This window comes from Ostrea edulis, chromosome 6 (genome assembly GCF_947568905.1).
Source record: "Ostrea edulis chromosome 6, xbOstEdul1.1, whole genome shotgun sequence".
Classification (NCBI taxonomy): domain Eukaryota; kingdom Metazoa; phylum Mollusca; class Bivalvia; order Ostreida; family Ostreidae; genus Ostrea; species Ostrea edulis.
The window spans coordinates 7,170,172-7,197,243 of NC_079169.1; the positions used below are offsets into that span (position 1 = coordinate 7,170,172).

The 27,072-nt window shown below is 43.4% G+C and overlaps 2 protein-coding genes across 2 annotated transcripts; both read right to left on the reverse strand.

Annotated features, from left to right (window-relative positions):
* On the reverse strand, positions 1–1,221 carry LOC130047037 (uncharacterized). The gene has a single exon (XM_056141158.1). It carries the CDS (start codon positions 1,219–1,221, stop codon positions 1–3), a length of 1,221 nt encoding a protein of 406 aa, XP_055997133.1.
* LOC130047038 (serine-rich adhesin for platelets-like) lies at positions 1,045–26,845 on the reverse strand. Its single transcript, XM_056141159.1, has 14 exons — positions 25,021–26,845; positions 21,855–24,311; positions 19,130–21,145; positions 16,411–18,420; positions 13,692–15,701; positions 10,979–12,982; positions 9,616–10,791; positions 8,256–9,428; positions 6,893–8,068; positions 5,533–6,705; positions 4,170–5,345; positions 2,810–3,982; positions 1,446–2,622; positions 1,045–1,262 (listed from the first exon to the last, which is right to left on the reverse strand). Exons 1-14 carry the CDS (start codon positions 26,477–26,479, stop codon positions 1,235–1,237), a joined length of 20,208 nt encoding a protein of 6,735 aa, XP_055997134.1. The 5' UTR covers positions 26,480–26,845; the 3' UTR covers positions 1,045–1,234.
* Positions 26,846–27,072: the final 227 nt, after the last annotated feature.

Sequence of the window (27,072 nt, forward strand, 5' to 3'; positions counted from 1 at the left end):
TTAAATCTTTTTGCATTTGTCACTAATACCACACAGCCTTTTAATATGAAAGACATCACCTAATACAAGAGGAAAAGACAACTTGCCTTCAGTAGAAGTCGTTGTATCAACAATTGCTGATGCAGTTGTGGATCCAGAAGTAGATGTAGTGGGTTCAGATGTGATTGATTCTGATGTAGTCTCTGCTGTGCTTGAAGTATCTGCAGCTGAGGTGCTAGCGTCAGTACTGGTTGTTGTTGTGCCTGCCTGTGTTGCTGTGCTAGCCTGTGAACTGATGGACGTGGGTTCAGCAGTTGTGATGCTGACTGTTGACGATTCCGTAGTTTCTACTGTTGTGCTAGCCATCTCTGCAGTTGTTGATGTTGGCGTGTGTGCAGATGTAGATATACCGGTTCCAGTTGTAATGGTTTCAGTTGTAGACTCAACCGTGCTTGCAGATTCAGGCGATGTTGTGCTACCATCAGTTAGGGTTGTTGTTGTGCCCAATTCTGTTGTGGAGATAAACTGTGTACTTGTGGAAGCCATTTCTGCAGTTGTACCGCCCACTGTTGAGGACTCCGTAGTTTCAACTGTTGTGCTAGTTGTGTCTTGAATTGTAGATGTTGGTGCTGCTGCGGTTGTAGATGTGCTAGCTTCAGGTGTGGTGCCTTCAGTCGTAGTCTCAAGTGCGCTTGTAGATTCAGCAGCGGTTGTGCTAGCATCAGTTGTGGATGCTGTTGCACCTGTTTCTGTTGTGGAGATAGACTGTGTACTCGTGGAAGTGATTTCTGCAGCAGTTGTGCTACTCACTGTCGACGACCCCATGGTTTCTACTGTTGTGCTAGTTGTTTCTGGAATTGTAGATGTTGGTGTCGCTGCGGATGTAGATGTACTGGCTTCACCTGTGACGGCTTCAGTCGTAGTCTCTACTGGGTTTGTGGATTGTGCATTTGTTGTGGCAGCATCAGTAGAAGAAGTTGTTGTTGCGCTTGATTCTGTTGTAAAGCTTGCCTGTGTACTGGTAGAAGTCATTTCTACTGTTGTGGTGCCCTCTGTCGAAGATTCCGTATTTGTAGATGTTGATGTACCTGCGGATGTAGACATACTGGCTTCAGTTGTGGTGCTTTCAGTTGAACTTTCAACTGCGCTTGTAGATTGTGCAGTTGTTGTGCTAGCATCAGTAGTAGTTGTCGTTGCGCCTGATTCTGTTGTGGAACTAGACTGTGTACTGCTGGAAGCCATTTCTAGGGTTGTGCTACCGACTGTCGAAAACTCGGTTGTACCTACTTTTATAGAATAAAATGGGATCCTATTAGTTATTATTTGATAACAGCATGTATGACATAACTTTCAATTAAAGGATACAAAATATCACTAAGATATTTTAAATCTTTTTGCATTTGTCACTAATACCACACAGCCTTTTGATATGAAAGACATCACCTAATACAAGAGGAAAAGACAACTTGCCTTCAGTAGAAGTCGTTGTATCAACAATTGCTGATGCAGTTGTGGATCCAGAAGTAGATGTAGTGGGTTCAGATGTGATTGATTCTGATGTAGTCTCTGCTGTGCTTGAAGTATCTGCAGCTGAGGTGCTAGTGTCAGTACTGGTTGTTGTGCCTGCCTGTGTTGCTGTGCTAGCCTGTGAACTGATGGACGTGGGTTCAGCAGTTGAGATGCTGACTGTCGACGATTCCGTAGTTTCTACTGTTGTGCTAGCCATCTCTGCAGTTGTTGATGTTGGCGTGTGTGCGGATGTAGATATACCGGTTTCAGTTGTAATGGTTTCAGTTGTAGACTCAACCGTGCTTGTAGATTCAGGCGATGTTGTGCTACCATCAGTTAGGGTTGTTGTTGTGCCCGATTCTGTTGTGGAGATAAACTGTGTACTTGTGGAATCCATTTCTGCAGTTGTGCCGCCCACTGTTGAGGACTCCGTGGTTTCAACTGTTGTGCTAGTTGTGTCTTGAATTGTAGATGTTGGTGCTGCTGCGGTTGTAGATGTGCTAGCTTCAGGTGTGGTGCCTTCAGTCGTAGTCTCAAGTGCGCTTGTAGATTCAGCAGCGGTTGTGCTAGCATCAGTTGTGGATGCTGTTGCACCTGTTTCTGTTGTGGAGATAGACTGTGTACTCGTGGAAGTGATTTCTGCAGCAGTTGTGCTACTCACTGTCGACGACCCCATGGTTTCTACTGTTGTGCTAGTTGTTTCTGGAATTGTAGATGTTGGTGTCGCTGCGGATGTAGATGTACTGGCTTCACCTGTGACGGCTTCAGTCGTAGTCTCTACTGGGTTTGTGGATTGTGCATTTGTTGTGGCAGCATCAGTAGAAGAAGTTGTTGTTGCGCTTGATTCTGTTGTAAAGCTTGCCTGTGTACTGGTAGAAGTCATTTCTACTGTTGTGGTGCCCTCTGTCGAAGATTCCGTATTTGTAGATGTTGATGTACCTGCGGATGTAGACATACTGGCTTCAGTTGTGGTGCTTTCAGTTGAACTTTCAACTGCGCTTGTAGATTGTGCAGTTGTTGTGCTAGCATCAGTAGTAGTTGTCGTTGCGCCTGATTCTGTTGTGGAACTAGACTGTGTACTGCTGGAAGCCATTTCTAGGGTTGTGCTACCGACTGTCGAAAACTCGGTTGTACCTACTTTTATAGAATAAAATGGGATCCTATTAGTTATTATTTGATAACAGCATGTATGACATAACTTTCAATTAAAGGATACAAAATATCACTAAGATATTTTAAATCTTTTTGCATTTGTCACTAATACCACACAGCCTTTTGATATGAAAGACATCACCTAATACAAGAGGAAAAGACAACTTGCCTTCAGTAGAAGTCGTTGTATCAACAATTGCTGATGCAGTTGTGGATCCAGAAGTAGATGTAGTGGGTTCAGATGTGATTGATTCTGATGTAGTCTCTGCTGTGCTTGAAGTATCTGCAGCTGAGGTGCTAGTGTCAGTACTGGTTGTTGTGCCTGCCTGTGTTGCTGTGCTAGCCTGTGAACTGATGGACGTGGGTTCAGCAGTTGAGATGCTGACTGTCGACGATTCCGTAGTTTCTACTGTTGTGCTAGCCATCTCTGCAGTTGTTGATGTTGGCGTGTGTGCGGATGTAGATATACCGGTTTCAGTTGTAATGGTTTCAGTTGTAGACTCAACCGTGCTTGTAGATTCAGGCGATGTTGTGCTACCATCAGTTAGGGTTGTTGTTGTGCCCGATTCTGTTGTGGAGATAAACTGTGTACTTGTGGAATCCATTTCTGCAGTTGTGCCGCCCACTGTTGAGGACTCCGTGGTTTCAACTGTTGTGCTAGTTGTGTCTTGAATTGTAGATGTTGGTGCTGCTGCGGTTGTAGATGTGCTAGCTTCAGGTGTGGTGCCTTCAGTCGTAGTCTCAAGTGCGCTTGTAGATTCAGCAGCGGTTGTGCTAGCATCAGTTGTGGATGCTGTTGCACCTGTTTCTGTTGTGGAGATAGACTGTGTACTCGTGGAAGTGATTTCTGCAGCAGTTGTGCTACTCACTGTCGACGACCCCATGGTTTCTACTGTTGTGCTAGTTGTTTCTGGAATTGTAGATGTTGGTGTCGCTGCGGATGTAGATGTACTGGCTTCACCTGTGACGGCTTCAGTCGTAGTCTCTACTGGGTTTGTGGATTGTGCATTTGTTGTGGCAGCATCAGTAGAAGAAGTTGTTGTTGCGCTTGATTCTGTTGTAAAGCTTGCCTGTGTACTGGTAGAAGTCATTTCTACTGTTGTGGTGCCCTCTGTCGAAGATTCCGTATTTGTAGATGTTGATGTACCTGCGGATGTAGACATACTGGCTTCAGTTGTGGTGCTTTCAGTTGAACTTTCAACTGCGCTTGTAGATTGTGCAGTTGTTGTGCTAGCATCAGTAGTAGTTGTCGTTGCGCCTGATTCTGTTGTGGAACTAGACTGTGTACTGCTGGAAGCCATTTCTAGGGTTGTGCTACCGACTGTCGAAAACTCGGTTGTACCTACTTTTATAGAATAAAATGGGATCCTATTAGTTATTATTTGATAACAGCATGTATGACATAACGTTCAATTAAAGGATACAAAATATCACTAAGATATTTTAAATCTTTTTGCATTTGTCACTAATACCACACAGCCTTTTGATATGAAAGACATCACCTAATACAAGAGGAAAAGACAACTTGCCTTCAGTAGAAGTCGTTGTATCAACAATTGCTGATGCAGTTGTGGATCCAGAAGTAGATGTAGTGGGTTCAGATGTGATTGATTCTGATGTAGTCTCTGCTGTGCTTGAAGTATCTGCAGCTGAGGTGCTAGCGTCAGTACTGGTTGTTGTTGTGCCTGCCTGTGTTGCTGTGCTAGCCTGTGAACTGATGGACGTGGGTTCAGCAGTTGTGATGCTGAATGTTGACGATTCCGTAGTTTCTACTGTTGTGCTAGCCATCTCTGCAGTTGTTGATGTTGGCGTGTGTGCAGATGTAGATATACCGGTTTCAGTTGTAATGGTTTCAGTTGTAGACTCAACCGTGCTTGCAGATTCAGGAGATGTTGTGCTACCATCAGTTAGGGTTGTTGTTGTGCCCGATTCTGTTGTGGAGATAAACTGTGTACTTGTGGAAGCCATTTCTGCAGTTGTACCGCCCACTGTTGAGGACTCCGTGGTTTCAACTGTTGTGCTAGTTGTGTCTTGAATTGTAGATGTTGGTGCTGCTGCGGTTGTAGATGTGCTAGCTTCAGGTGTGGTGCCTTCAGTCGTAGTCTCAAGTGCGCTTGTAGATTCAGCAGCGGTTGTGCTAGCATCAGTTGTGGATGCTGTTGCACCTGTTTCTGTTGTGGAGATAGACTGTGTACTCGTGGAAGTGATTTCTGCAGCAGTTGTGCTACTCACTGTCGACGACCCCATGGTTTCTACTGTTGTGCTAGTTGTTTCTGGAATTGTAGATGTTGGTGTCGCTGCGGATGTAGATGTACTGGCTTCACCTGTGACGGCTTCAGTCGTAGTCTCTACTGGGTTTGTGGATTGTGCATTTGTTGTGGCAGCATCAGTAGAAGAAGTTGTTGTTGCGCTTGATTCTGTTGTAAAGCTTGCCTGTGTACTGGTAGAAGTCATTTCTACTGTTGTGGTGCCCTCTGTCGAAGATTCCGTATTTGTAGATGTTGATGTACCTGCGGATGTAGACATACTGGCTTCAGTTGTGGTGCTTTCGGGTGAACTTTCAACTGCGCTTGTAGATTGTGCAGTTGTTGTGCTAGCATCAGTAGTAGTTGTCGTTGCGCCTGATTCTGTTGTGGAACTAGACTGTGTACTGCTGGAAGCCATTTCTAGGGTTGTGCTACCGACTGTCGAAAACTCGGTTGTACCTACTTTTATAGAATAAAATGGGATCCTATTAGTTATTATTTGATAACAGCATGTATGACATAACTTTCAATTAAAGGATACAAAATATCACTAAGATATTTTAAATCTTTTTGCATTTGTCACTAATACCACACAGCCTTTTGATATGAAAGACATCACCTAATACAAGAGGAAAAGACAACTTGCCTTCAGTAGAAGTCGTTGTATCAACAATTGCTGATGCAGTTGTGGATCCAGAAGTAGATGTAGTGGGTTCAGATGTGATTGATTCTGATGTAGTCTCTGCTGTGCTTGAAGTATCTGCAGCTGAGGTGCTAGTGTCAGTACTGGTTGTTGTGCCTGCCTGTGTTGCTGTGCTAGCCTGTGAACTGATGGACGTGGGTTCAGCAGTTGAGATGCTGACTGTCGACGATTCCGTAGTTTCTACTGTTGTGCTAGCCATCTCTGCAGTTGTTGATGTTGGCGTGTGTGCGGATGTAGATATACCGGTTTCAGTTGTAATGGTTTCAGTTGTAGACTCAACCGTGCTTGTAGATTCAGGCGATGTTGTGCTACCATCAGTTAGGGTTGTTGTTGTGCCCGATTCTGTTGTGGAGATAAACTGTGTACTTGTGGAATCCATTTCTGCAGTTGTGCCGCCCACTGTTGAGGACTCCGTGGTTTCAACTGTTGTGCTAGTTGTGTCTTGAATTGTAGATGTTGGTGCTGCTGCGGTTGTAGATGTGCTAGCTTCAGGTGTGGTGCCTTCAGTCGTAGTCTCAAGTGCGCTTGTAGATTCAGCAGCGGTTGTGCTAGCATCAGTTGTGGATGCTGTTGCACCTGTTTCTGTTGTGGAGATAGACTGTGTACTCGTGGAAGTGATTTCTGCAGCAGTTGTGCTACTCACTGTCGACGACCCCATGGTTTCTACTGTTGTGCTAGTTGTTTCTGGAATTGTAGATGTTGGTGTCGCTGCGGATGTAGATGTACTGGCTTCACCTGTGACGGCTTCAGTCGTAGTCTCTACTGGGTTTGTGGATTGTGCATTTGTTGTGGCAGCATCAGTAGAAGAAGTTGTTGTTGCGCTTGATTCTGTTGTAAAGCTTGCCTGTGTACTGGTAGAAGTCATTTCTACTGTTGTGGTGCCCTCTGTCGAAGATTCCGTATTTGTAGATGTTGATGTACCTGCGGATGTAGACATACTGGCTTCAGTTGTGGTGCTTTCGGGTGAACTTTCAACTGCGCTTGTAGATTGTGCAGTTGTTGTGCTAGCATCAGTAGTAGTTGTCGTTGCGCCTGATTCTGTTGTGGAACTAGACTGTGTACTGCTGGAAGCCATTTCTAGGGTTGTGCTACCGACTGTCGAAAACTCGGTTGTACCTACTTTTATAGAATAAAATGGGATCCTATTAGTTATTATTTGATAACAGCATGTATGACATAACTTTCAATTAAAGGATACAAAATATCACTAAGATATTTTAAATCTTTTTGCATTTGTCACTAATACCACACACCCTTTTGATATGAAAGACATCACCTAATACAAGAGGAAAAGACAACTTGCCTTCAGTAGAAGTCGTTGTATCAACAATTGCTGATGCAGTTGTGGATCCAGAAGTAGATGTAGTGGGTTCAGATGTGATTGATTCTGATGTAGTCTCTGCTGTGCTTGAAGTATCTGCAGCTGAGGTGCTAGCGTCAGTACTGGTTGTTGTTGTGCCTGCCTGTGTTGCTGTGCTAGCCTGTGAACTGATGGACGTGGGTTCAGCAGTTGTGATGCTGACTGTTGACGATTCCGTAGTTTCTACTGTTGTGCTAGCCATCTCTGCAGTTGTTGATGTTGGCGTGTGTGCAGATGTAGATATACCGGTTCCAGTTGTAATGGTTTCAGTTGTAGACTCAACCGTGCTTGCAGATTCAGGCGATGTTGTGCTACCATCAGTTAGGGTTGTTGTTGTGCCCAATTCTGTTGTGGAGATAAACTGTGTACTTGTGGAAGCCATTTCTGCAGTTGTACCGCCCACTGTTGAGGACTCCGTAGTTTCAACTGTTGTGCTAGTTGTGTCTTGAATTGTAGATGTTGGTGCTGCTGCGGTTGTAGATGTGCTAGCTTCAGGTGTGGTGCCTTCAGTCGTAGTCTCAAGTGCGCTTGTAGATTCAGCAGCGGTTGTGCTAGCATCAGTTGTGGATGCTGTTGCACCTGTTTCTGTTGTGGAGATAGACTGTGTACTCGTGGAAGTGATTTCTGCAGCAGTTGTGCTACTCACTGTCGACGACCCCATGGTTTCTACTGTTGTGCTAGTTGTTTCTGGAATTGTAGATGTTGGTGTCGCTGCGGATGTAGATGTACTGGCTTCACCTGTGACGGCTTCAGTCGTAGTCTCTACTGGGTTTGTGGATTGTGCATTTGTTGTGGCAGCATCAGTAGAAGAAGTTGTTGTTGCGCTTGATTCTGTTGTAAAGCTTGCCTGTGTACTGGTAGAAGTCATTTCTACTGTTGTGGTGCCCTCTGTCGAAGATTCCGTATTTGTAGATGTTGATGTACCTGCGGATGTAGACATACTGGCTTCAGTTGTGGTGCTTTCAGTTGAACTTTCAACTGCGCTTGTAGATTGTGCAGTTGTTGTGCTAGCATCAGTAGTAGTTGTCGTTGCGCCTGATTCTGTTGTGGAACTAGACTGTGTACTGCTGGAAGCCATTTCTAGGGTTGTGCTACCGACTGTCGAAAACTCGGTTGTACCTACTTTTATAGAATAAAATGGGATCCTATTAGTTATTATTTGATAACAGCATGTATGACATAACTTTCAATTAAAGGATACAAAATATCACTAAGATATTTTAAATCTTTTTGCATTTGTCACTAATACCACACAGCCTTTTGATATGAAAGACATCACCTAATACAAGAGGAAAAGACAACTTGCCTTCAGTAGAAGTCGTTGTATCAACAATTGCTGATGCAGTTGTGGATCCAGAAGTAGATGTAGTGGGTTCAGATGTGATTGATTCTGATGTAGTCTCTGCTGTGCTTGAAGTATCTGCAGCTGAGGTGCTAGTGTCAGTACTGGTTGTTGTGCCTGCCTGTGTTGCTGTGCTAGCCTGTGAACTGATGGACGTGGGTTCAGCAGTTGAGATGCTGACTGTTGACGATTCCGTAGTTTCTACTGTTGTGCTAGCCATCTCTGCAGTTGTTGATGTTGGCGTGTGTGCGGATGTAGATATACCGGTTTCAGTTGTAATGGTTTCAGTTGTAGACTCAACCGTGCTTGTAGATTCAGGCGATGTTGTGCTACCATCAGTTAGGGTTGTTGTTGTGCCCGATTCTGTTGTGGAGATAAACTGTGTACTTGTGGAATCCATTTCTGCAGTTGTGCCGCCCACTGTTGAGGACTCCGTGGTTTCAACTGTTGTGCTAGTTGTGTCTTGAATTGTAGATGTTGGTGCTGCTGCGGTTGTAGATGTGCTAGCTTCAGGTGTGGTGCCTTCAGTCGTAGTCTCAAGTGCGCTTGTAGATTCAGCAGCGGTTGTGCTAGCATCAGTTGTGGATGCTGTTGCACCTGTTTCTGTTGTGGAGATAGACTGTGTACTCGTGGAAGTGATTTCTGCAGCAGTTGTGCTACTCACTGTCGACGACCCCATGGTTTCTACTGTTGTGCTAGTTGTTTCTGGAATTGTAGATGTTGGTGTCGCTGCGGATGTAGATGTACTGGCTTCACCTGTGACGGCTTCAGTCGTAGTCTCTACTGGGTTTGTGGATTGTGCATTTGTTGTGGCAGCATCAGTAGAAGAAGTTGTTGTTGCGCTTGATTCTGTTGTAAAGCTTGCCTGTGTACTGGTAGAAGTCATTTCTACTGTTGTGGTGCCCTCTGTCGAAGATTCCGTATTTGTAGATGTTGATGTACCTGCGGATGTAGACATACTGGCTTCAGTTGTGGTGCTTTCAGTTGAACTTTCAACTGCGCTTGTAGATTGTGCAGTTGTTGTGCTAGCATCAGTAGTAGTTGTCGTTGCGCCTGATTCTGTTGTGGAACTAGACTGTGTACTGCTGGAAGCCATTTCTAGGGTTGTGCTACCGACTGTCGAAAACTCGGTTGTACCTACTTTTATAGAATAAAATGGGATCCTATTAGTTATTATTTGATAACAGCATGTATGACATAACTTTCAATTAAAGGATACAAAATATCACTAAGATATTTTAAATCTTTTTGCATTTGTCACTAATACCACACAGCCTTTTGATATGAAAGACATCACCTAATACAAGAGGAAAAGACAACTTGCCTTCAGTAGAAGTCGTTGTATCAACAATTGCTGATGCAGTTGTGGATCCAGAAGTAGATGTAGTGGGTTCAGATGTGATTGATTCTGATGTAGTCTCTGCTGTGCTTGAAGTATCTGCAGCTGAGGTGCTAGCGTCAGTACTGGTTGTTGTTGTGCCTGCCTGTGTTGCTGTGCTAGCCTGTGAACTGATGGACGTGGGTTCAGCAGTTGTGATGCTGAATGTTGACGATTCCGTAGTTTCTACTGTTGTGCTAGCCATCTCTGCAGTTGTTGATGTTGGCGTGTGTGCAGATGTAGATATACCGGTTTCAGTTGTAATGGTTTCAGTTGTAGACTCAACCGTGCTTGCAGATTCAGGCGATGTTGTGCTACCATCAGTTAGGGTTGTTGTTGTGCCCGATTCTGTTGTGGAGATAAACTGTGTACTTGTGGAATCCATTTCTGCAGTTGTGCCGCCCACTGTTGAGGACTCCGTGGTTTCAACTGTTGTGCTAGTTGTGTCTTGAATTGTAGATGTTGGTGCTGCTGCGGTTGTAGATGTGCTAGCTTCAGGTGTGGTGCCTTCAGTCGTAGTCTCAAGTGCGCTTGTAGATTCAGCAGCGGTTGTGCTAGCATCAGTTGTGGATGCTGTTGCACCTGTTTCTGTTGTGGAGATAGACTGTGTACTCGTGGAAGTGATTTCTGCAGCAGTTGTGCTACTCACTGTCGACGACCCCATGGTTTCTACTGTTGTGCTAGTTGTTTCTGGAATTGTAGATGTTGGTGTCGCTGCGGATGTAGATGTACTGGCTTCACCTGTGACGGCTTCAGTCGTAGTCTCTACTGGGTTTGTGGATTGTGCATTTGTTGTGGCAGCATCAGTAGAAGAAGTTGTTGTTGCGCTTGATTCTGTTGTAAAGCTTGCCTGTGTACTGGTAGAAGTCATTTCTACTGTTGTGGTGCCCTCTGTCGAAGATTCCGTATTTGTAGATGTTGATGTACCTGCGGATGTAGACATACTGGCTTCAGTTGTGGTGCTTTCGGGTGAACTTTCAACTGCGCTTGTAGATTGTGCAGTTGTTGTGCTAGCATCAGTAGTAGTTGTCGTTGCGCCTGATTCTGTTGTGGAACTAGACTGTGTACTGCTGGAAGCCATTTCTAGGGTTGTGCTACCGACTGTCGAAAACTCGGTTGTACCTACTTTTATAGAATAAAATGGGATCCTATTAGTTATTATTTGATAACAGCATGTATGACATAACTTTCAATTAAAGGATACAAAATATCACTAAGATATTTTAAATCTTTTTGCATTTGTCACTAATACCACACACCCTTTTGATATGAAAGACATCACCTAATACAAGAGGAAAAGACAACTTGCCTTCAGTAGAAGTCGTTGTATCAACAATTGCTGATGCAGTTGTGGATCCAGAAGTAGATGTAGTGGGTTCAGATGTGATTGATTCTGATGTAGTCTCTGCTGTGCTTGAAGTATCTGCAGCTGAGGTGCTAGCGTCAGTACTGGTTGTTGTTGTGCCTGCCTGTGTTGCTGTGCTAGCCTGTGAACTGATGGACGTGGGTTCAGCAGTTGTGATGCTGACTGTTGACGATTCCGTAGTTTCTACTGTTGTGCTAGCCATCTCTGCAGTTGTTGATGTTGGCGTGTGTGCAGATGTAGATATACCGGTTCCAGTTGTAATGGTTTCAGTTGTAGACTCAACCGTGCTTGCAGATTCAGGCGATGTTGTGCTACCATCAGTTAGGGTTGTTGTTGTGCCCAATTCTGTTGTGGAGATAAAGTGTGTACTTGTGGAAGCCATTTCTGCAGTTGTACCGCCCACTGTTGAGGACTCCGTTGTTTCAACTGTTGTGCTAGTTGTGTCTTGAATTGTAGATGTTGGTGCTGCTGCGGTTGTAGATGTGCTAGCTTCAGGTGTGGTGCCTTCAGTCGTAGTCTCAAGTGCGCTTGTAGATTCAGCAGCGGTTGTGCTAGCATCAGTTGTGGATGCTGTTGCACCTGTTTCTGTTGTGGAGATAGACTGTGTACTCGTGGAAGTGATTTCTGCAGCAGTTGTGCTACTCACTGTCGACGACCCCATGGTTTCTACTGTTGTGCTAGTTGTTTCTGGAATTGTAGATGTTGGTGTCGCTGCGGATGTAGATGTACTGGCTTCACCTGTGACGGCTTCAGTCGTAGTCTCTACTGGGTTTGTGGATTGTGCATTTGTTGTGGCAGCATCAGTAGAAGAAGTTGTTGTTGCGCTTGATTCTGTGATAAAGCTTGCCTGTGTACTGGTGGCACTAATTTCTACTGTTGTGGTGCCCTCTGTCGAAGATTCTGTATTTGTAGATGTTGATGTACCTGCTGATGTAGACATACTGGCTTCAGTAGTGGTGCTTTCAGTTGAACTTTCAACTGCGCTTGTAGATTGTGCAGGTGTTGTGCTACCATCAGTAGGAGTTGATGATTCGCCTGATTCTGTTGTAGAGCTTGCTTGTGTACTTGTGGAGGTGATTTCTATTGTTTTGCTTCCTTCTGTCGAAGATTCCGTGTTGTCTGGTGTTGATGTAGTTATTTCTAAAGTTGTAGATGTTGATGTCTCTGCAGATGTAGATGTACTGGCTTCAGTTGTGGTGCTTTCAGTTGTACTTTCAACTGCACTTGTAGATTCTGTTGCCGTTGTGCTAGGTTCAGTTGTTGCTGCACTTGTTTCTGAATTTGTACTATCCATTGTCGAAGACATTGTAGTTTCTGCTGTTGTAGTAGTTGTTTCTGGAATTGTGGAGGATGGTGTCGCTGCGGATGTAGATGTACTGGCTTCAGTTGTGACGGCTTCAGTCATACTCTCAGTTGTGCTTGTAGATTGTGCAGTTGTTGTGCTACCATCACTAGTAGTTGATGATGCGCCTGATTCTGTTGTAGAGCTTGCCTGTGTACTTGTGGAGGTGATTTCGATTGTTGTGCTTCCTTCTGTCGAAGATTCCGTGTTGTCTGGTGTTGATGTAGTTATTTCTAAAGTTGTAGATGTTGGTGTCTCTGTGGATGTAGATGTACTGGCTTCAGTTGTGAAGGTTTCGGTTGTGGTTTCAACTGTGATTGTGGGTTCTGCAACTGTTGTGCTTGAGTCAACAGTACTTGTTGTGCCTTGCTCTGTTGTTGTGCTAACCAGTGTACTCGTTGAAGTCGGTTGTACTGTTGTGCTTCCGACTGACGACGACTCCGTGGTGTGTAATGTTGTGCTAGTTATATCTGCAATTGTAGATGTACTGCTTGTCCCTGTTGTAGTTGCACTGGGCTCAGTTGGGATGGCTTCAGTTGTTGTTTCAGATGTACTTGTAGTTTCTGCTACTGTTATTCTGATGGTAGAACTCGCAGGTGTTGTCCCTATGTAAATGTATGCTTTTCATTTTATATTATCATTAGTTAAGTGTTTCACAAATTATGTTTCTTAAAATCACATTCTGAAAAAAGAAGAGGCTGTGTTTTCTTATTTGGTCTTTGGAAACGTTTGGATTACAGTAGTTACAAGTATATTCTCATTCCACACAGTAGTGTGTATATTTCTTTCAGGACGCAAAATCATCCACATCTAGCACGTAAATGTGAATTTCTACGCAGATTACGATTATTTCACGGTGTACATTATTGTGGGTTATCTAGACAAACTCCTGCTTTGACCAAACGTATTGCATGGATTCAGGAGAACGACTAATTAAGCAATGCTTAGAATCTCGAAGAGCGGAACAAACATCGTAATCCCTGTAACCCTCAAAGGAGAAGGTAAAAGAAAAGAATGATGACTGGCAGAAGAAAGAGTTAGTAGTATTAAAACGGATATTTAAAAAATTATAACAGAATGTGCCTGATATATCATGATTAAAACACGTCAAGGAGGAAATGCTGAAAATGAAATATATAGGATCACTCTGTATCCTATTAGTTATTCCTTCGTAACAGCATTCATATCGTAACTTTGAATAAAAGTTTACAGAATATCACTTATACATTATAAAGGGGTTGCATTTGTCACTAATACCACACATCTCTTTGTTATCAAACAAACCACATAATAAAATATGAAAAGGCAACTTGCCTTCAGAAGAACTGGTAGTATCAACAATTGTTGATGCAGTAGTGGATCCAGAAGTAGATGTAGTGGGTTCAGATGTGATTGATTCTGATGTAGTCTCTGCTGTGCTTGAAGTATCTGCAGCTGAGGTGCTAGCGTCAGTACTGGTTGTTGTTGTGCCTGCCTGTGTTGTTGTGCTAGCCTGTGAACTCGTGGACGTGGGATCAGCAGTTGTGATGCCGGCTGTCGACGATTCCGTAGTTTCTACTGTTATGCTAGCAATCTCTGCAGTTGTTGATGTTGGCGTGCCTGCGGATGTAGATGTGCTGGCTTCAGGTGTGATGCCTTCAGTGGTAGTTTCAGATGCGCTTGTAGATTCAGCCAAGGTTGTGCTAGCATCAGTTGTGGCTGTTGTTGCACCTGTTTCTGTTGTGGAGATAGACTGTGCACTACTGGAAGTGATTTCTGCAGCAGCTGTGCTACTCACTGTCGACGACCCCATGGTTTCTACTGTTGTGCTAGTTGGAATTGTAGATGTTGGTGTCACTGCGGATGTAGATGCACTGGCTTCACCTGTGACGGCTTCAGTCGTAGTCTCAACGGCGCTTGTAGATTGTGCAGTGGTTGTGCTAGCATCAATAGTAGTTGTTGTTGCACTTGCCTCTGTTGTGGAAATGGTCTCAGTACTGGTGGAAGTTATTTCTGCAGTTGTGCTGCCGACTATTAACGGTTCCGTGGCGTCTAGTGTTGTGGTAGTTATTTCTGCACTTGTTGATGTTAATGTTACTGAGGACGTAGATGTACTGGCTTCAGTTGTGGTGCTTTCAATTGTACTTTCAACTGCGCTTGTAGATTCAGTCGCCGTTGTGCTAGGTTCAGTTGTTGTTGTTGCTGCACTTGTTTCTGAAATGGTACTACCCATTGTCGAAGACATTGTAGTTTCTCCTGTTGTAGTAGTTGTTTCTGGAATTGTGGATGATGGTGTCGCTGCGGATGTAGATGTACTGGCTTCAGTTGCGACGGCTTCAGTTGTGAAGGCTTCAGTCGTAGTCTCAGTTGCGCTTGTAGATTGTGCAGTTGTTGTGCTACCATCAGTAGTAGTCGAGGATGCGCCTGATTCTGTCGTAGAGCTTGCCTGTGTATTTGTGGAGGTCATTTCCATTGTTGTGCTTCCTTCTGTCGAAGATTCGGTGTTGTCTGGTGTTGATGTAGTTATTTCTAAAGTTGTAGGTGTTGATGTCTCTGCAGATGTAGATGTACTGGCTTCAGTTGTGGTGCTTTCAGTTGTACTTTCAACTGCACTTGTAGATTCAGTCGTCGTTGTGCTAGGTTCAGTTGTTGTTGTTGTTGCTGCACTTGTTTCTGAAATTGTACTATCCATTGTCGAAGACATTGTAGTTTCTGCTGTTGTAGTAGTTGTTTCTGGAATTGTGGAGGATGGTGTCGCTGCGGATGTAGATGTACTGGCTTCAGTTGTGACGGCTTCAGTCATACTCTCAGTTGTGCTTGTAGATTGTGCAGTTGTTGTGGTACCATCACTAGTAGTTGATGATGCGCCTGATTCTGTTGTAGAGCTTGCCTGTGTACTTGTGGAGGTGATTTCGATTGTTGTGCTTCCTTCTGTCGAAGATTCCGTGTTGTCTGGTGTTGATGTAGTTATTTCTAAAGTTGTAGATGTTGGTGTCTCTGTGGATGTAGATGTACTGGCTTCAGTTGTGAAGGTTTCGGTTGTGGTTTCAACTGTGATTGTGGGTTCTGCAACTGTTGTGCTTGAGTCAACAGTACTTGTTGTGCCTTGCTCTGTTGTTGTGCTAACCAGTGTACTCGTTGAAGTCGGTTGTACTGTTGTGCTTCCGACTGACGACGACTCCGTGGTGTGTAATGTTGTGCTAGTTATATCTGCAATTGTAGATGTACTGCTTGTCCCTGTTGTAGTTGCACTGGGCTCAGTTGGGATGGCTTCAGTTGTTGTTTCAGATGTACTTGTAGTTTCTGCTACTGTTATGCTGATGGTAGAACTCGCAGGTGTTGTCCCTATGTAAATGTATGCTTTTCATTTTATATTATCATTAGTTAAGTGTTTCACAAATTATGTTTCTTAAAATCACATTCTGAAAAAAGAAGAGGCTGTGTTTTCTTATTTGGTCTTTGGAAACGTTTGGATTACAGTAGTTACAAGTATATTCTCATTCCACACAGTAGTGTGTATATTTCTTTCAGGACGCAAAATCATCCACATCTAGCACGTAAATGTGAATTTCTACGCAGATTACGATTATTTCACGGTGTACATTATTGTGGGTTATCTAGACAAACTCCTGCTTTGACCAAACGTATTGCATGGATTCAGGAGAACGACTAATTAAGCAATGCTTAGAATCTCGAAGAGCGGAACAAACATCGTAATCCCTGTAACCCTCAAAGGAGAAGGTAAAAGAAAAGAATGATGACTGGCAGAAGAAAGAGTTAGTAGTATTAAAACGGATATTTAAAAAATTATAACAGAATGTGCCTGATATATCATGATTAAAACACGTCAAGGAGGAAATGCTGAAAATGAAATATATAGGATCACTCTGTATCCTATTAGTTATTCCTTCGTAACAGCATTCATATCGTAACTTTGAATAAAAGTTTACAGAATATCACTTATACATTATAAAGGGGTTGCATTTGTCACTAATACCACACATCTCTTTGTTATCAAACAAACCACATAATAAAATATGAAAAGGCAACTTGCCTTCAGAAGAACTGGTAGTATCAACAATTGTTGATGCAGTAGTGGATCCAGAAGTAGATGTAGTGGGTTCAGATGTGATTGATTCTGATGTAGTCTCTGCTGTGCTTGAAGTATCTGCAGCTGAGGTGCTAGCGTCAGTACTGGTTGTTGTTGTGCCTGCCTGTGTTGTTGTGCTAGCCTGTGAACTCGTGGACGTGGGATCAGCAGTTGTGATGCCGGCTGTCGACGATTCCGTAGTTTCTACTGTTATGCTAGCAATCTCTGCAGTTGTTGATGTTGGCGTGCCTGCGGATGTAGATGTGCTGGCTTCAGGTGTGATGCCTTCAGTGGTAGTTTCAGATGCGCTTGTAGATTCAGCCAAGGTTGTGCTAGCATCAGTTGTGGCTGTTGTTGCACCTGTTTCTGTTGTGGAGATAGACTGTGCACTACTGGAAGTGATTTCTGCAGCAGCTGTGCTACTCACTGTCGACGACCCCATGGTTTCTACTGTTGTGCTAGTTGGAATTGTAGATGTTGGTGTCACTGCGGATGTAGATGCACTGGCTTCACCTGTGACGGCTTCAGTCGTAGTCTCAACGGCGCTTGTAGATTGTGCAGTGGTTGTGCTAGCATCAATAGTAGTTGTTGTTGCACTTGCCTCTGTTGTGGAAATGGTCTCAGTACTGGTGGAAGTTATTTCTGCAGTTGTGCTGCCGACTATTAACGGTTCCGTGGCGTCTAGTGTTGTGGTAGTTATTTCTGCACTTGTTGATGTTAATGTTACTGAGGACGTAGATGTACTGGCTTCAGTTGTGGTGCTTTCAATTGTACTTTCAACTGCGCTTGTAGATTCAGTCGCCGTTGTGCTAGGTTCAGTTGTTGTTGTTGCTGCACTTGTTTCTGAAATGGTACTACCCATTGTCGAAGACATTGTAGTTTCTCCTGTTGTAGTAGTTGTTTCTGGAATTGTGGATGATGGTGTCGCTGCGGATGTAGATGTACTGGCTTCAGTTGCGACGGCTTCAGTTGTGAAGGCTTCAGTCGTAGTCTCAGTTGCGCTTGTAGATTGTGCAGTTGTTGTGCTACCATCAGTAGTAGTCGAGGATGCGCCTGATTCTGTCGTAGAGCTTGCCTGTGTATTTGTGGAGGTCATTTCCATTGTTGTGCTTCCTTCTGTCGAAGATTCGGTGTTGTCTGGTGTTGATGTAGTTATTTCTAAAGTTGTAGGTGTTGATGTCTCTGCAGATGTAGATGTACTGGCTTCAGTTGTGGTGCTTTCAGTTGTACTTTCAACTGCACTTGTAGATTCAGTCGTCGTTGTGCTAGGTTCAGTTGTTGTTGTTGTTGCTGCACTTGTTTCTGAAATTGTACTATCCATTGTCGAAGACATTGTAGTTTCTGCTGTTGTAGTAGTTGTTTCTGGAATTGTGGAGGATGGTGTCGCTGCGGATGTAGATGTACTGGCTTCAGTTGTGACGGCTTCAGTCATACTCTCAGTTGTGCTTGTAGATTGTGCAGTTGTTGTGGTACCATCACTAGTAGTTGATGATGCGCCTGATTCTGTTGTAGAGCTTGCCTGTGTACTTGTGGAGGTGATTTCGATTGTTGTGCTTCCTTCTGTCGAAGATTCCGTGTTGTCTGGTGTTGATGTAGTTATTTCTAAAGTTGTAGATGTTGGTGTCTCTGTGGATGTAGATGTACTGGCTTCAGTTGTGAAGGTTTCGGTTGTGGTTTCAACTGTGATTGTGGGTTCTGCAACTGTTGTGCTTGAGTCAACAGTACTTGTTGTGCCTTGCTCTGTTGTTGTGCTAACCAGTGTACTCGTTGAAGTCGGTTGTACTGTTGTGCTTCCGACTGACGACGACTCCGTGGTGTGTAATGTTGTGCTAGTTATATCTGCAATTGTAGATGTACTGCTTGTCCCTGTTGTAGTTGCACTGGGCTCAGTTGGGATGGCTTCAGTTGTTGTTTCAGATGTACTTGTAGTTTCTGCTACTGTTATTCTGATGGTAGAACTCGCAGGTGTTGTCCCTATGTAAATGTATGCTTTTCATTTTATATTATCATTAGTTAAGTGTTTCACAAATTATGTTTCTTAAAATCACATTCTGAAAAAAGAAGAGGCTGTGTTTTCTTATTTGGTCTTTGGAAACGTTTGGATTACAGTAGTTACAAGTATATTCTCATTCCACACAGTAGTGTGTATATTTCTTTCAGGACGCAAAATCATCCACATCTAGCACGTAAATGTGAATTTCTACGCAGATTACGATTATTTCACGGTGTACATTATTGTGGGTTATCTAGACAAACTCCTGCTTTGACCAAACGTATTGCATGGATTCAGGAGAACGACTAATTAAGCAATGCTTAGAATCTCGAAGAGCGGAACAAACATCGTAATCCCTGTAACCCTCAAAGGAGAAGGTAAAAGAAAAGAATGATGACTGGCAGAAGAAAGAGTTAGTAGTATTAAAACGGATATTTAAAAAATTATAACAGAATGTGCCTGATATATCATGATTAAAACACGTCAAGGAGGAAATGCTGAAAATGAAATATATAGGATCACTCTGTATCCTATTAGTTATTCCTTCGTAACAGCATTCATATCGTAACTTTGAATAAAAGTTTACAGAATATCACTTATACATTATAAAGGGGTTGCATTTGTCACTAATACCACACATCTCTTTGTTATCAAACAAACCACATAATAAAATATGAAAAGGCAACTTGCCTTCAGAAGAACTGGTAGTATCAACAATTGTTGATGCAGTAGTGGATCCAGAAGTAGATGTAGTGGGTTCAGATGTGATTGATTCTGATGTAGTCTCTGCTGTGCTTGAAGTATCTGCAGCTGAGGTGCTAGCGTCAGTACTGGTTGTTGTTGTGCCTGCCTGTGTTGTTGTGCTAGCCTGTGAACTCGTGGACGTGGGATCAGCAGTTGTGATGCCGGCTGTCGACGATTCCGTAGTTTCTACTGTTATGCTAGCAATCTCTGCAGTTGTTGATGTTGGCGTGCCTGCGGATGTAGATGTGCTGGCTTCAGGTGTGATGCCTTCAGTGGTAGTTTCAGATGCGCTTGTAGATTCAGCCAAGGTTGTGCTAGCATCAGTTGTGGCTGTTGTTGCACCTGTTTCTGTTGTGGAGATAGACTGTGCACTACTGGAAGTGATTTCTGCAGCAGCTGTGCTACTCACTGTCGACGACCCCATGGTTTCTACTGTTGTGCTAGTTGGAATTGTAGATGTTGGTGTCACTGCGGATGTAGATGCACTGGCTTCACCTGTGACGGCTTCAGTCGTAGTCTCAACGGCGCTTGTAGATTGTGCAGTGGTTGTGCTAGCATCAATAGTAGTTGTTGTTGCACTTGCCTCTGTTGTGGAAATGGTCTCAGTACTGGTGGAAGTTATTTCTGCAGTTGTGCTGCCGACTATTAACGGTTCCGTGGCGTCTAGTGTTGTGGTAGTTATTTCTGCACTTGTTGATGTTAATGTTACTGAGGACGTAGATGTACTGGCTTCAGTTGTGGTGCTTTCAATTGTACTTTCAACTGCGCTTGTAGATTCAGTCGCCGTTGTGCTAGGTTCAGTTGTTGTTGTTGCTGCACTTGTTTCTGAAATGGTACTACCCATTGTCGAAGACATTGTAGTTTCTCCTGTTGTAGTAGTTGTTTCTGGAATTGTGGATGATGGTGTCGCTGCGGATGTAGATGTACTGGCTTCAGTTGCGACGGCTTCAGTTGTGAAGGCTTCAGTCGTAGTCTCAGTTGCGCTTGTAGATTGTGCAGTTGTTGTGCTACCATCAGTAGTAGTCGAGGATGCGCCTGATTCTGTCGTAGAGCTTGCCTGTGTATTTGTGGAGGTCATTTCCATTGTTGTGCTTCCTTCTGTCGAAGATTCGGTGTTGTCTGGTGTTGATGTAGTTATTTCTAAAGTTGTAGGTGTTGATGTCTCTGCAGATGTAGATGTACTGGCTTCAGTTGTGGTGCTTTCAGTTGTACTTTCAACTGCACTTGTAGATTCAGTCGTCGTTGTGCTAGGTTCAGTTGTTGTTGTTGTTGTTGTTGCTGCACTTGTTTCTGAAATTGTACTATCCATTGTCGAAGACATTGTAGTTTCTGCTGTTGTAGTAGTTGTTTCTGGAATTGTGGAGGATGGTGTCGCTGCGGATGTAGATGTACTGGCTTCAGTTGTGACGGCTTCAGTCATACTCTCAGTTGTGCTTGTAGATTGTGCAGTTGTTGTGGTACCATCACTAGTAGTTGATGATGCGCCTGATTCTGTTGTAGAGCTTGCCTGTGTACTTGTGGAGGTGATTTCGATTGTTGTGCTTCCTTCTGTCGAAGATTCCGTGTTGTCTGGTGTTGATGTAGTTATTTCTAAAGTTGTAGATGTTGGTGTCTCTGTGGATGTAGATGTACTGGCTTCAGTTGTGAAGGTTTCGGTTGTGGTTTCAACTGTGATTGTGGGTTCTGCAACTGTTGTGCTTGAGTCAACAGTACTTGTTGTGCCTTGCTCTGTTGTTGTGCTAACCAGTGTACTCGTTGAAGTCGGTTGTACTGTTGTGCTTCCGACTGACGACGACTCCGTGGTGTGTAATGTTGTGCTAGTTATATCTGCAATTGTAGATGTACTGCTTGTCCCTGTTGTAGTTGCACTGGGCTCAGTTGGGATGGCTTCAGTTGTTGTTTCAGATGTACTTGTAGTTTCTGCTACTGTTATTCTGATGGTAGAACTCGCAGGTGTTGTCCCTATGTAAATGTATGCTTTTCATTTTATATTATCATTAGTTAAGTGTTTCACAAATTATGTTTCTTAAAATCACATTCTGAAAAAAGAAGAGGCTGTGTTTTCTTATTTGGTCTTTGGAAACGTTTGGATTACAGTAGTTACAAGTATATTCTCATTCCACACAGTAGTGTGTATATTTCTTTCAGGACGCAAAATCATCCACATCTAGCACGTAAATGTGAATTTCTACGCAGATTACGATTATTTCACGGTGTACATTATTGTGGGTTATCTAGACAAACTCCTGCTTTGACCAAACGTATTGCATGGATTCAGGAGAACGACTAATTAAGCAATGCTTAGAATCTCGAAGAGCGGAACAAACATCGTAATCCCTGTAACCCTCAAAGGAGAAGGTAAAAGAAAAGAATGATGACTGGCAGAAGAAAGAGTTAGTAGTATTAAAACGGATATTTAAAAAATTATAACAGAATGTGCCTGATATATCATGATTAAAACACGTCAAGGAGGAAATGCTGAAAATGAAATATATAGGATCACTCTGTATCCTATTAGTTATTCCTTCGTAACAGCATTCATATCGTAACTTTGAATAAAAGTTTACAGAATATCACTTATACATTATAAAGGGGTTGCATTTGTCACTAATACCACACATCTCTTTGTTATCAAACAAACCACATAATAAAATATGAAAAGGCAACTTGCCTTCAGAAGAACTGGTAGTATCAACAATTGTTGATGCAGTAGTGGATCCAGAAGTAGATGTAGTGGGTTCAGATGTGATTGATTCTGATGTAGTCTCTGCTGTGCTTGAAGTATCTGCAGCTGAGGTGCTAGCGTCAGTACTGGTTGTTGTTGTGCCTGCCTGTGTTGTTGTGCTAGCCTGTGAACTCGTGGACGTGGGATCAGCAGTTGTGATGCCGGCTGTCGACGATTCCGTAGTTTCTACTGTTATGCTAGCAATCTCTGCAGTTGTTGATGTTGGCGTGCCTGCGGATGTAGATGTGCTGGCTTCAGGTGTGATGCCTTCAGTGGTAGTTTCAGATGCGCTTGTAGATTCAGCCAAGGTTGTGCTAGCATCAGTTGTGGCTGTTGTTGCACCTGTTTCTGTTGTGGAGATAGACTGTGCACTACTGGAAGTGATTTCTGCAGCAGCTGTGCTACTCACTGTCGACGACCCCATGGTTTCTACTGTTGTGCTAGTTGGAATTGTAGATGTTGGTGTCACTGCGGATGTAGATGCACTGGCTTCACCTGTGACGGCTTCAGTCGTAGTCTCAACGGCGCTTGTAGATTGTGCAGTGGTTGTGCTAGCATCAATAGTAGTTGTTGTTGCACTTGCCTCTGTTGTGGAAATGGTCTCAGTACTGGTGGAAGTTATTTCTGCAGTTGTGCTGCCGACTATTAACGGTTCCGTGGCGTCTAGTGTTGTGGTAGTTATTTCTGCACTTGTTGATGTTAATGTTACTGAGGACGTAGATGTACTGGCTTCAGTTGTGGTGCTTTCAATTGTACTTTCAACTGCGCTTGTAGATTCAGTCGCCGTTGTGCTAGGTTCAGTTGTTGTTGTTGCTGCACTTGTTTCTGAAATGGTACTACCCATTGTCGAAGACATTGTAGTTTCTCCTGTTGTAGTAGTTGTTTCTGGAATTGTGGATGATGGTGTCGCTGCGGATGTAGATGTACTGGCTTCAGTTGCGACGGCTTCAGTTGTGAAGGCTTCAGTCGTAGTCTCAGTTGCGCTTGTAGATTGTGCAGTTGTTGTGCTACCATCAGTAGTAGTCGAGGATGCGCCTGATTCTGTCGTAGAGCTTGCCTGTGTATTTGTGGAGGTCATTTCCATTGTTGTGCTTCCTTCTGTCGAAGATTCGGTGTTGTCTGGTGTTGATGTAGTTATTTCTAAAGTTGTAGGTGTTGATGTCTCTGCAGATGTAGATGTACTGGCTTCAGTTGTGGTGCTTTCAGTTGTACTTTCAACTGCACTTGTAGATTCAGTCGTCGTTGTGCTAGGTTCAGTTGTTGTTGTTGCTGCACTTGTTTCTGAAATTGTACTACCCATTGTCGAAGACATTGTAGTTTCTCCTGTTGTAGTAGTTGTTTCTGGAATTGTGGATGATGGTGTCGCTGCGGATGTAGATGTACTGGCTTCAGTTGCAACGGCTTCAGTTGTGAAGGCTTCAGTCGTAGTCTCAGTTGCGCTTGTAGATTGTGCAGTTGTTGTGCTACCATCAGTAGTAGTCGATGATGCGCCTGATTCTGTTGTAGAGCTTGCCTGTGTACTTGTAGAGTTGATTTGTATTGTTGTGCTTCCTTCTGTCGAAGATTCCGTGTTGTCTGGTGTTGATGTAGTTATTTCTAAAGTTGTAGATGTTGATGTCCCTGCAGATGTAGATGTACTGGCTTCAGTTGTGGTGCTTTCAGTTGTACTTTCAACTGCACTTGTAGATTCAGTTGCCGTTGTGCTAGGTTCAGTTGTTGCTGCACTTGTTTCTGAAATTGTACTATCCATTGTCGAAGACATTGTAGTTTCTGCTGTTGTAGTAGTTGTTTCTGGAATTGTGGAGGATGGTGTCGCTGCGGATGTAGATGTACTGGCTTCAGTTGTGACGGCTTCAGTCATACTCTCAGTTGTGCTTGTAGATTGTGCAGTTGTTGTGGTACCATCACTAGTAGTTGATGATGCGCCTGATTCTGTTGTAGAGCTTGCCTGTGTACTTGTGGAGGTGATTTCGATTGTTGTGCTTCCTTCTGTCGAAGATTCCGTGTTGTCTGGTGTTGATGTAGTTATTTCTAAAGTTGTAGATGTTGGTGTCTCTGTGGATGTAGATGTACTGGCTTCAGTTGTGAAGGTTTCGGTTGTGGTTTCAACTGTGATTGTGGGTTCTGCAACTGTTGTGCTTGAGTCAACAGTACTTGTTGTGCCTTGCTCTGTTGTTGTGCTAACCAGTGTACTCGTTGAAGTCGGTTGTACTGTTGTGCTTCCGACTGACGACGACTCCGTGGTGTGTAATGTTGTGCTAGTTATATCTGCAATTGTAGATGTACTGCTTGTCCCTGTTGTAGTTGCACTGGGCTCAGTTGGGATGGCTTCAGTTGTTGTTTCAGATGTACTTGTAGTTTCTGCTACTGTTATGCTGATGGTAGAACTCGCAGGTGTTGTCCCTATGTAAATGTATGCTTTTCATTTTATATTATCATTAGTTAAGTGTTTCACAAATTATGTTTCTTAAAATCACATTCTGAAAAAAGAAGAGGCTGTGTTTTCTTATTTGGTCTTTGGAAACGTTTGGATTACAGTAGTTACAAGTATATTCTCATTCCACACAGTAGTGTGTATATTTCTTTCAGGACGCAAAATCATCCACATCTAGCACGTAAATGTGAATTTCTACGCAGATTACGATTATTTCACGGTGTACATTATTGTGGGTTATCTAGACAAACTCCTGCTTTGACCAAACGTATTGCATGGATTCAGGAGAACGACTAATTAAGCAATGCTTAGAATCTCGAAGAGCGGAACAAACATCGTAATCCCTGTAACCCTCAAAGGAGAAGGTAAAAGAAAAGAATGATGACTGGCAGAAGAAAGAGTTAGTAGTATTAAAACGGATATTTAAAAAATTATAACAGAATGTGCCTGATATATCATGATTAAAACACGTCAAGGAGGAAATGCTGAAAATGAAATATATAGGATCACTCTGTATCCTATTAGTTATTCCTTCGTAACAGCATTCATATCGTAACTTTGAATAAAAGTTTACAGAATATCACTTATACATTATAAAGGGGTTGCATTTGTCACTAATACCACACATCTCTTTGTTATCAAACAAACCACATAATAAAATATGAAAAGGCAACTTGCCTTCAGAAGAACTGGTAGTATCAACAATTGTTGATGCAGTAGTGGATCCAGAAGTAGATGTAGTGGGTTCAGATGTGATTGATTCTGATGTAGTCTCTGCTGTGCTTGAAGTATCTGCAGCTGAGGTGCTAGCGTCAGTACTGGTTGTTGTTGTGCCTGCCTGTGTTGTTGTGCTAGCCTGTGAACTCGTGGACGTGGGATCAGCAGTTGTGATGCCGGCTGTCGACGATTCCGTAGTTTCTACTGTTATGCTAGCAATCTCTGCAGTTGTTGATGTTGGCGTGCCTGCGGATGTAGATGTGCTGGCTTCAGGTGTGATGCCTTCAGTGGTAGTTTCAGATGCGCTTGTAGATTCAGCCAAGGTTGTGCTAGCATCAGTTGTGGCTGTTGTTGCACCTGTTTCTGTTGTGGAGATAGACTGTGCACTACTGGAAGTGATTTCTGCAGCAGCTGTGCTACTCACTGTCGACGACCCCATGGTTTCTACTGTTGTGCTAGTTGGAATTGTAGATGTTGGTGTCACTGCGGATGTAGATGCACTGGCTTCACCTGTGACGGCTTCAGTCGTAGTCTCAACGGCGCTTGTAGATTGTGCAGTGGTTGTGCTAGCATCAATAGTAGTTGTTGTTGCACTTGCCTCTGTTGTGGAAATGGTCTCAGTACTGGTGGAAGTTATTTCTGCAGTTGTGCTGCCGACTATTAACGGTTCCGTGGCGTCTAGTGTTGTGGTAGTTATTTCTGCACTTGTTGATGTTAATGTTACTGAGGACGTAGATGTACTGGCTTCAGTTGTGGTGCTTTCAATTGTACTTTCAACTGCGCTTGTAGATTCAGTCGCCGTTGTGCTAGGTTCAGTTGTTGTTGTTGCTGCACTTGTTTCTGAAATGGTACTACCCATTGTCGAAGACATTGTAGTTTCTCCTGTTGTAGTAGTTGTTTCTGGAATTGTGGATGATGGTGTCGCTGCGGATGTAGATGTACTGGCTTCAGTTGCGACGGCTTCAGTTGTGAAGGCTTCAGTCGTAGTCTCAGTTGCGCTTGTAGATTGTGCAGTTGTTGTGCTACCATCAGTAGTAGTCGAGGATGCGCCTGATTCTGTCGTAGAGCTTGCCTGTGTATTTGTGGAGGTCATTTCCATTGTTGTGCTTCCTTCTGTCGAAGATTCGGTGTTGTCTGGTGTTGATGTAGTTATTTCTAAAGTTGTAGGTGTTGATGTCTCTGCAGATGTAGATGTACTGGCTTCAGTTGTGGTGCTTTCAGCTGTACTTTCAACTGCACTTGTAGATTCAGTTGCCGTTGTGCTAGGTTCAGTTGTTGCTGCACTTGTTTCTGAAATTGTACTATCCATTGTCGAAGACATTGTAGTTTCTGCTGTTGTAGTAGTTGTTTCTGGAATTGTGGAGGATGGTGTCGCTGCGGATGTAGATGTACTGGCTTCAGTTGTGACGGCTTCAGTCATACTCTCAGTTGCGCTTGTAGATTGTGCAGTTGTTGTGCTACCATCACTAGTAGTTGATGATGCGCCTGATTCTGTTGTAGAGCTTGCCTGTGTACTTGTGGAGGTGATTTCGATTGTTGTGCTTCCTTCTGTCGAAGATTCCGTGTTGTCTGGTGTTGATGTAGTTATTTCTAAAGTTGTAGATGTTGGTGTCTCTGTGGATGTAGATGTACTGGCTTCAGTTGTGAAGGTTTCGGTTGTGGTTTCAACTGTGATTGTGGGTTCTGCAACTGTTGTGCTTGAGTCAACAGTACTTGTTGTGCCTTGCTCTGTTGTTGTGCTAACCAGTGTACTCGTTGAAGTCGGTTGTACTGTTGTGCTTCCGACTGACGACGACTCCGTGGTGTGTAATGTTGTGCTAGTTATATCTGCAATTGTAGATGTACTGCTTGTCCCTGTTGTAGTTGCACTGGGCTCAGTTGGGATGGCTTCAGTTGTTGTTTCAGATGTACTTGTAGTTTCTGCTACTGTTATTCTGATGGTAGAACTCGCAGGTGTTGTCCCTATGTAAATGTATGCTTTTCATTTTATATTATCATTAGTTAAGTGTTTCA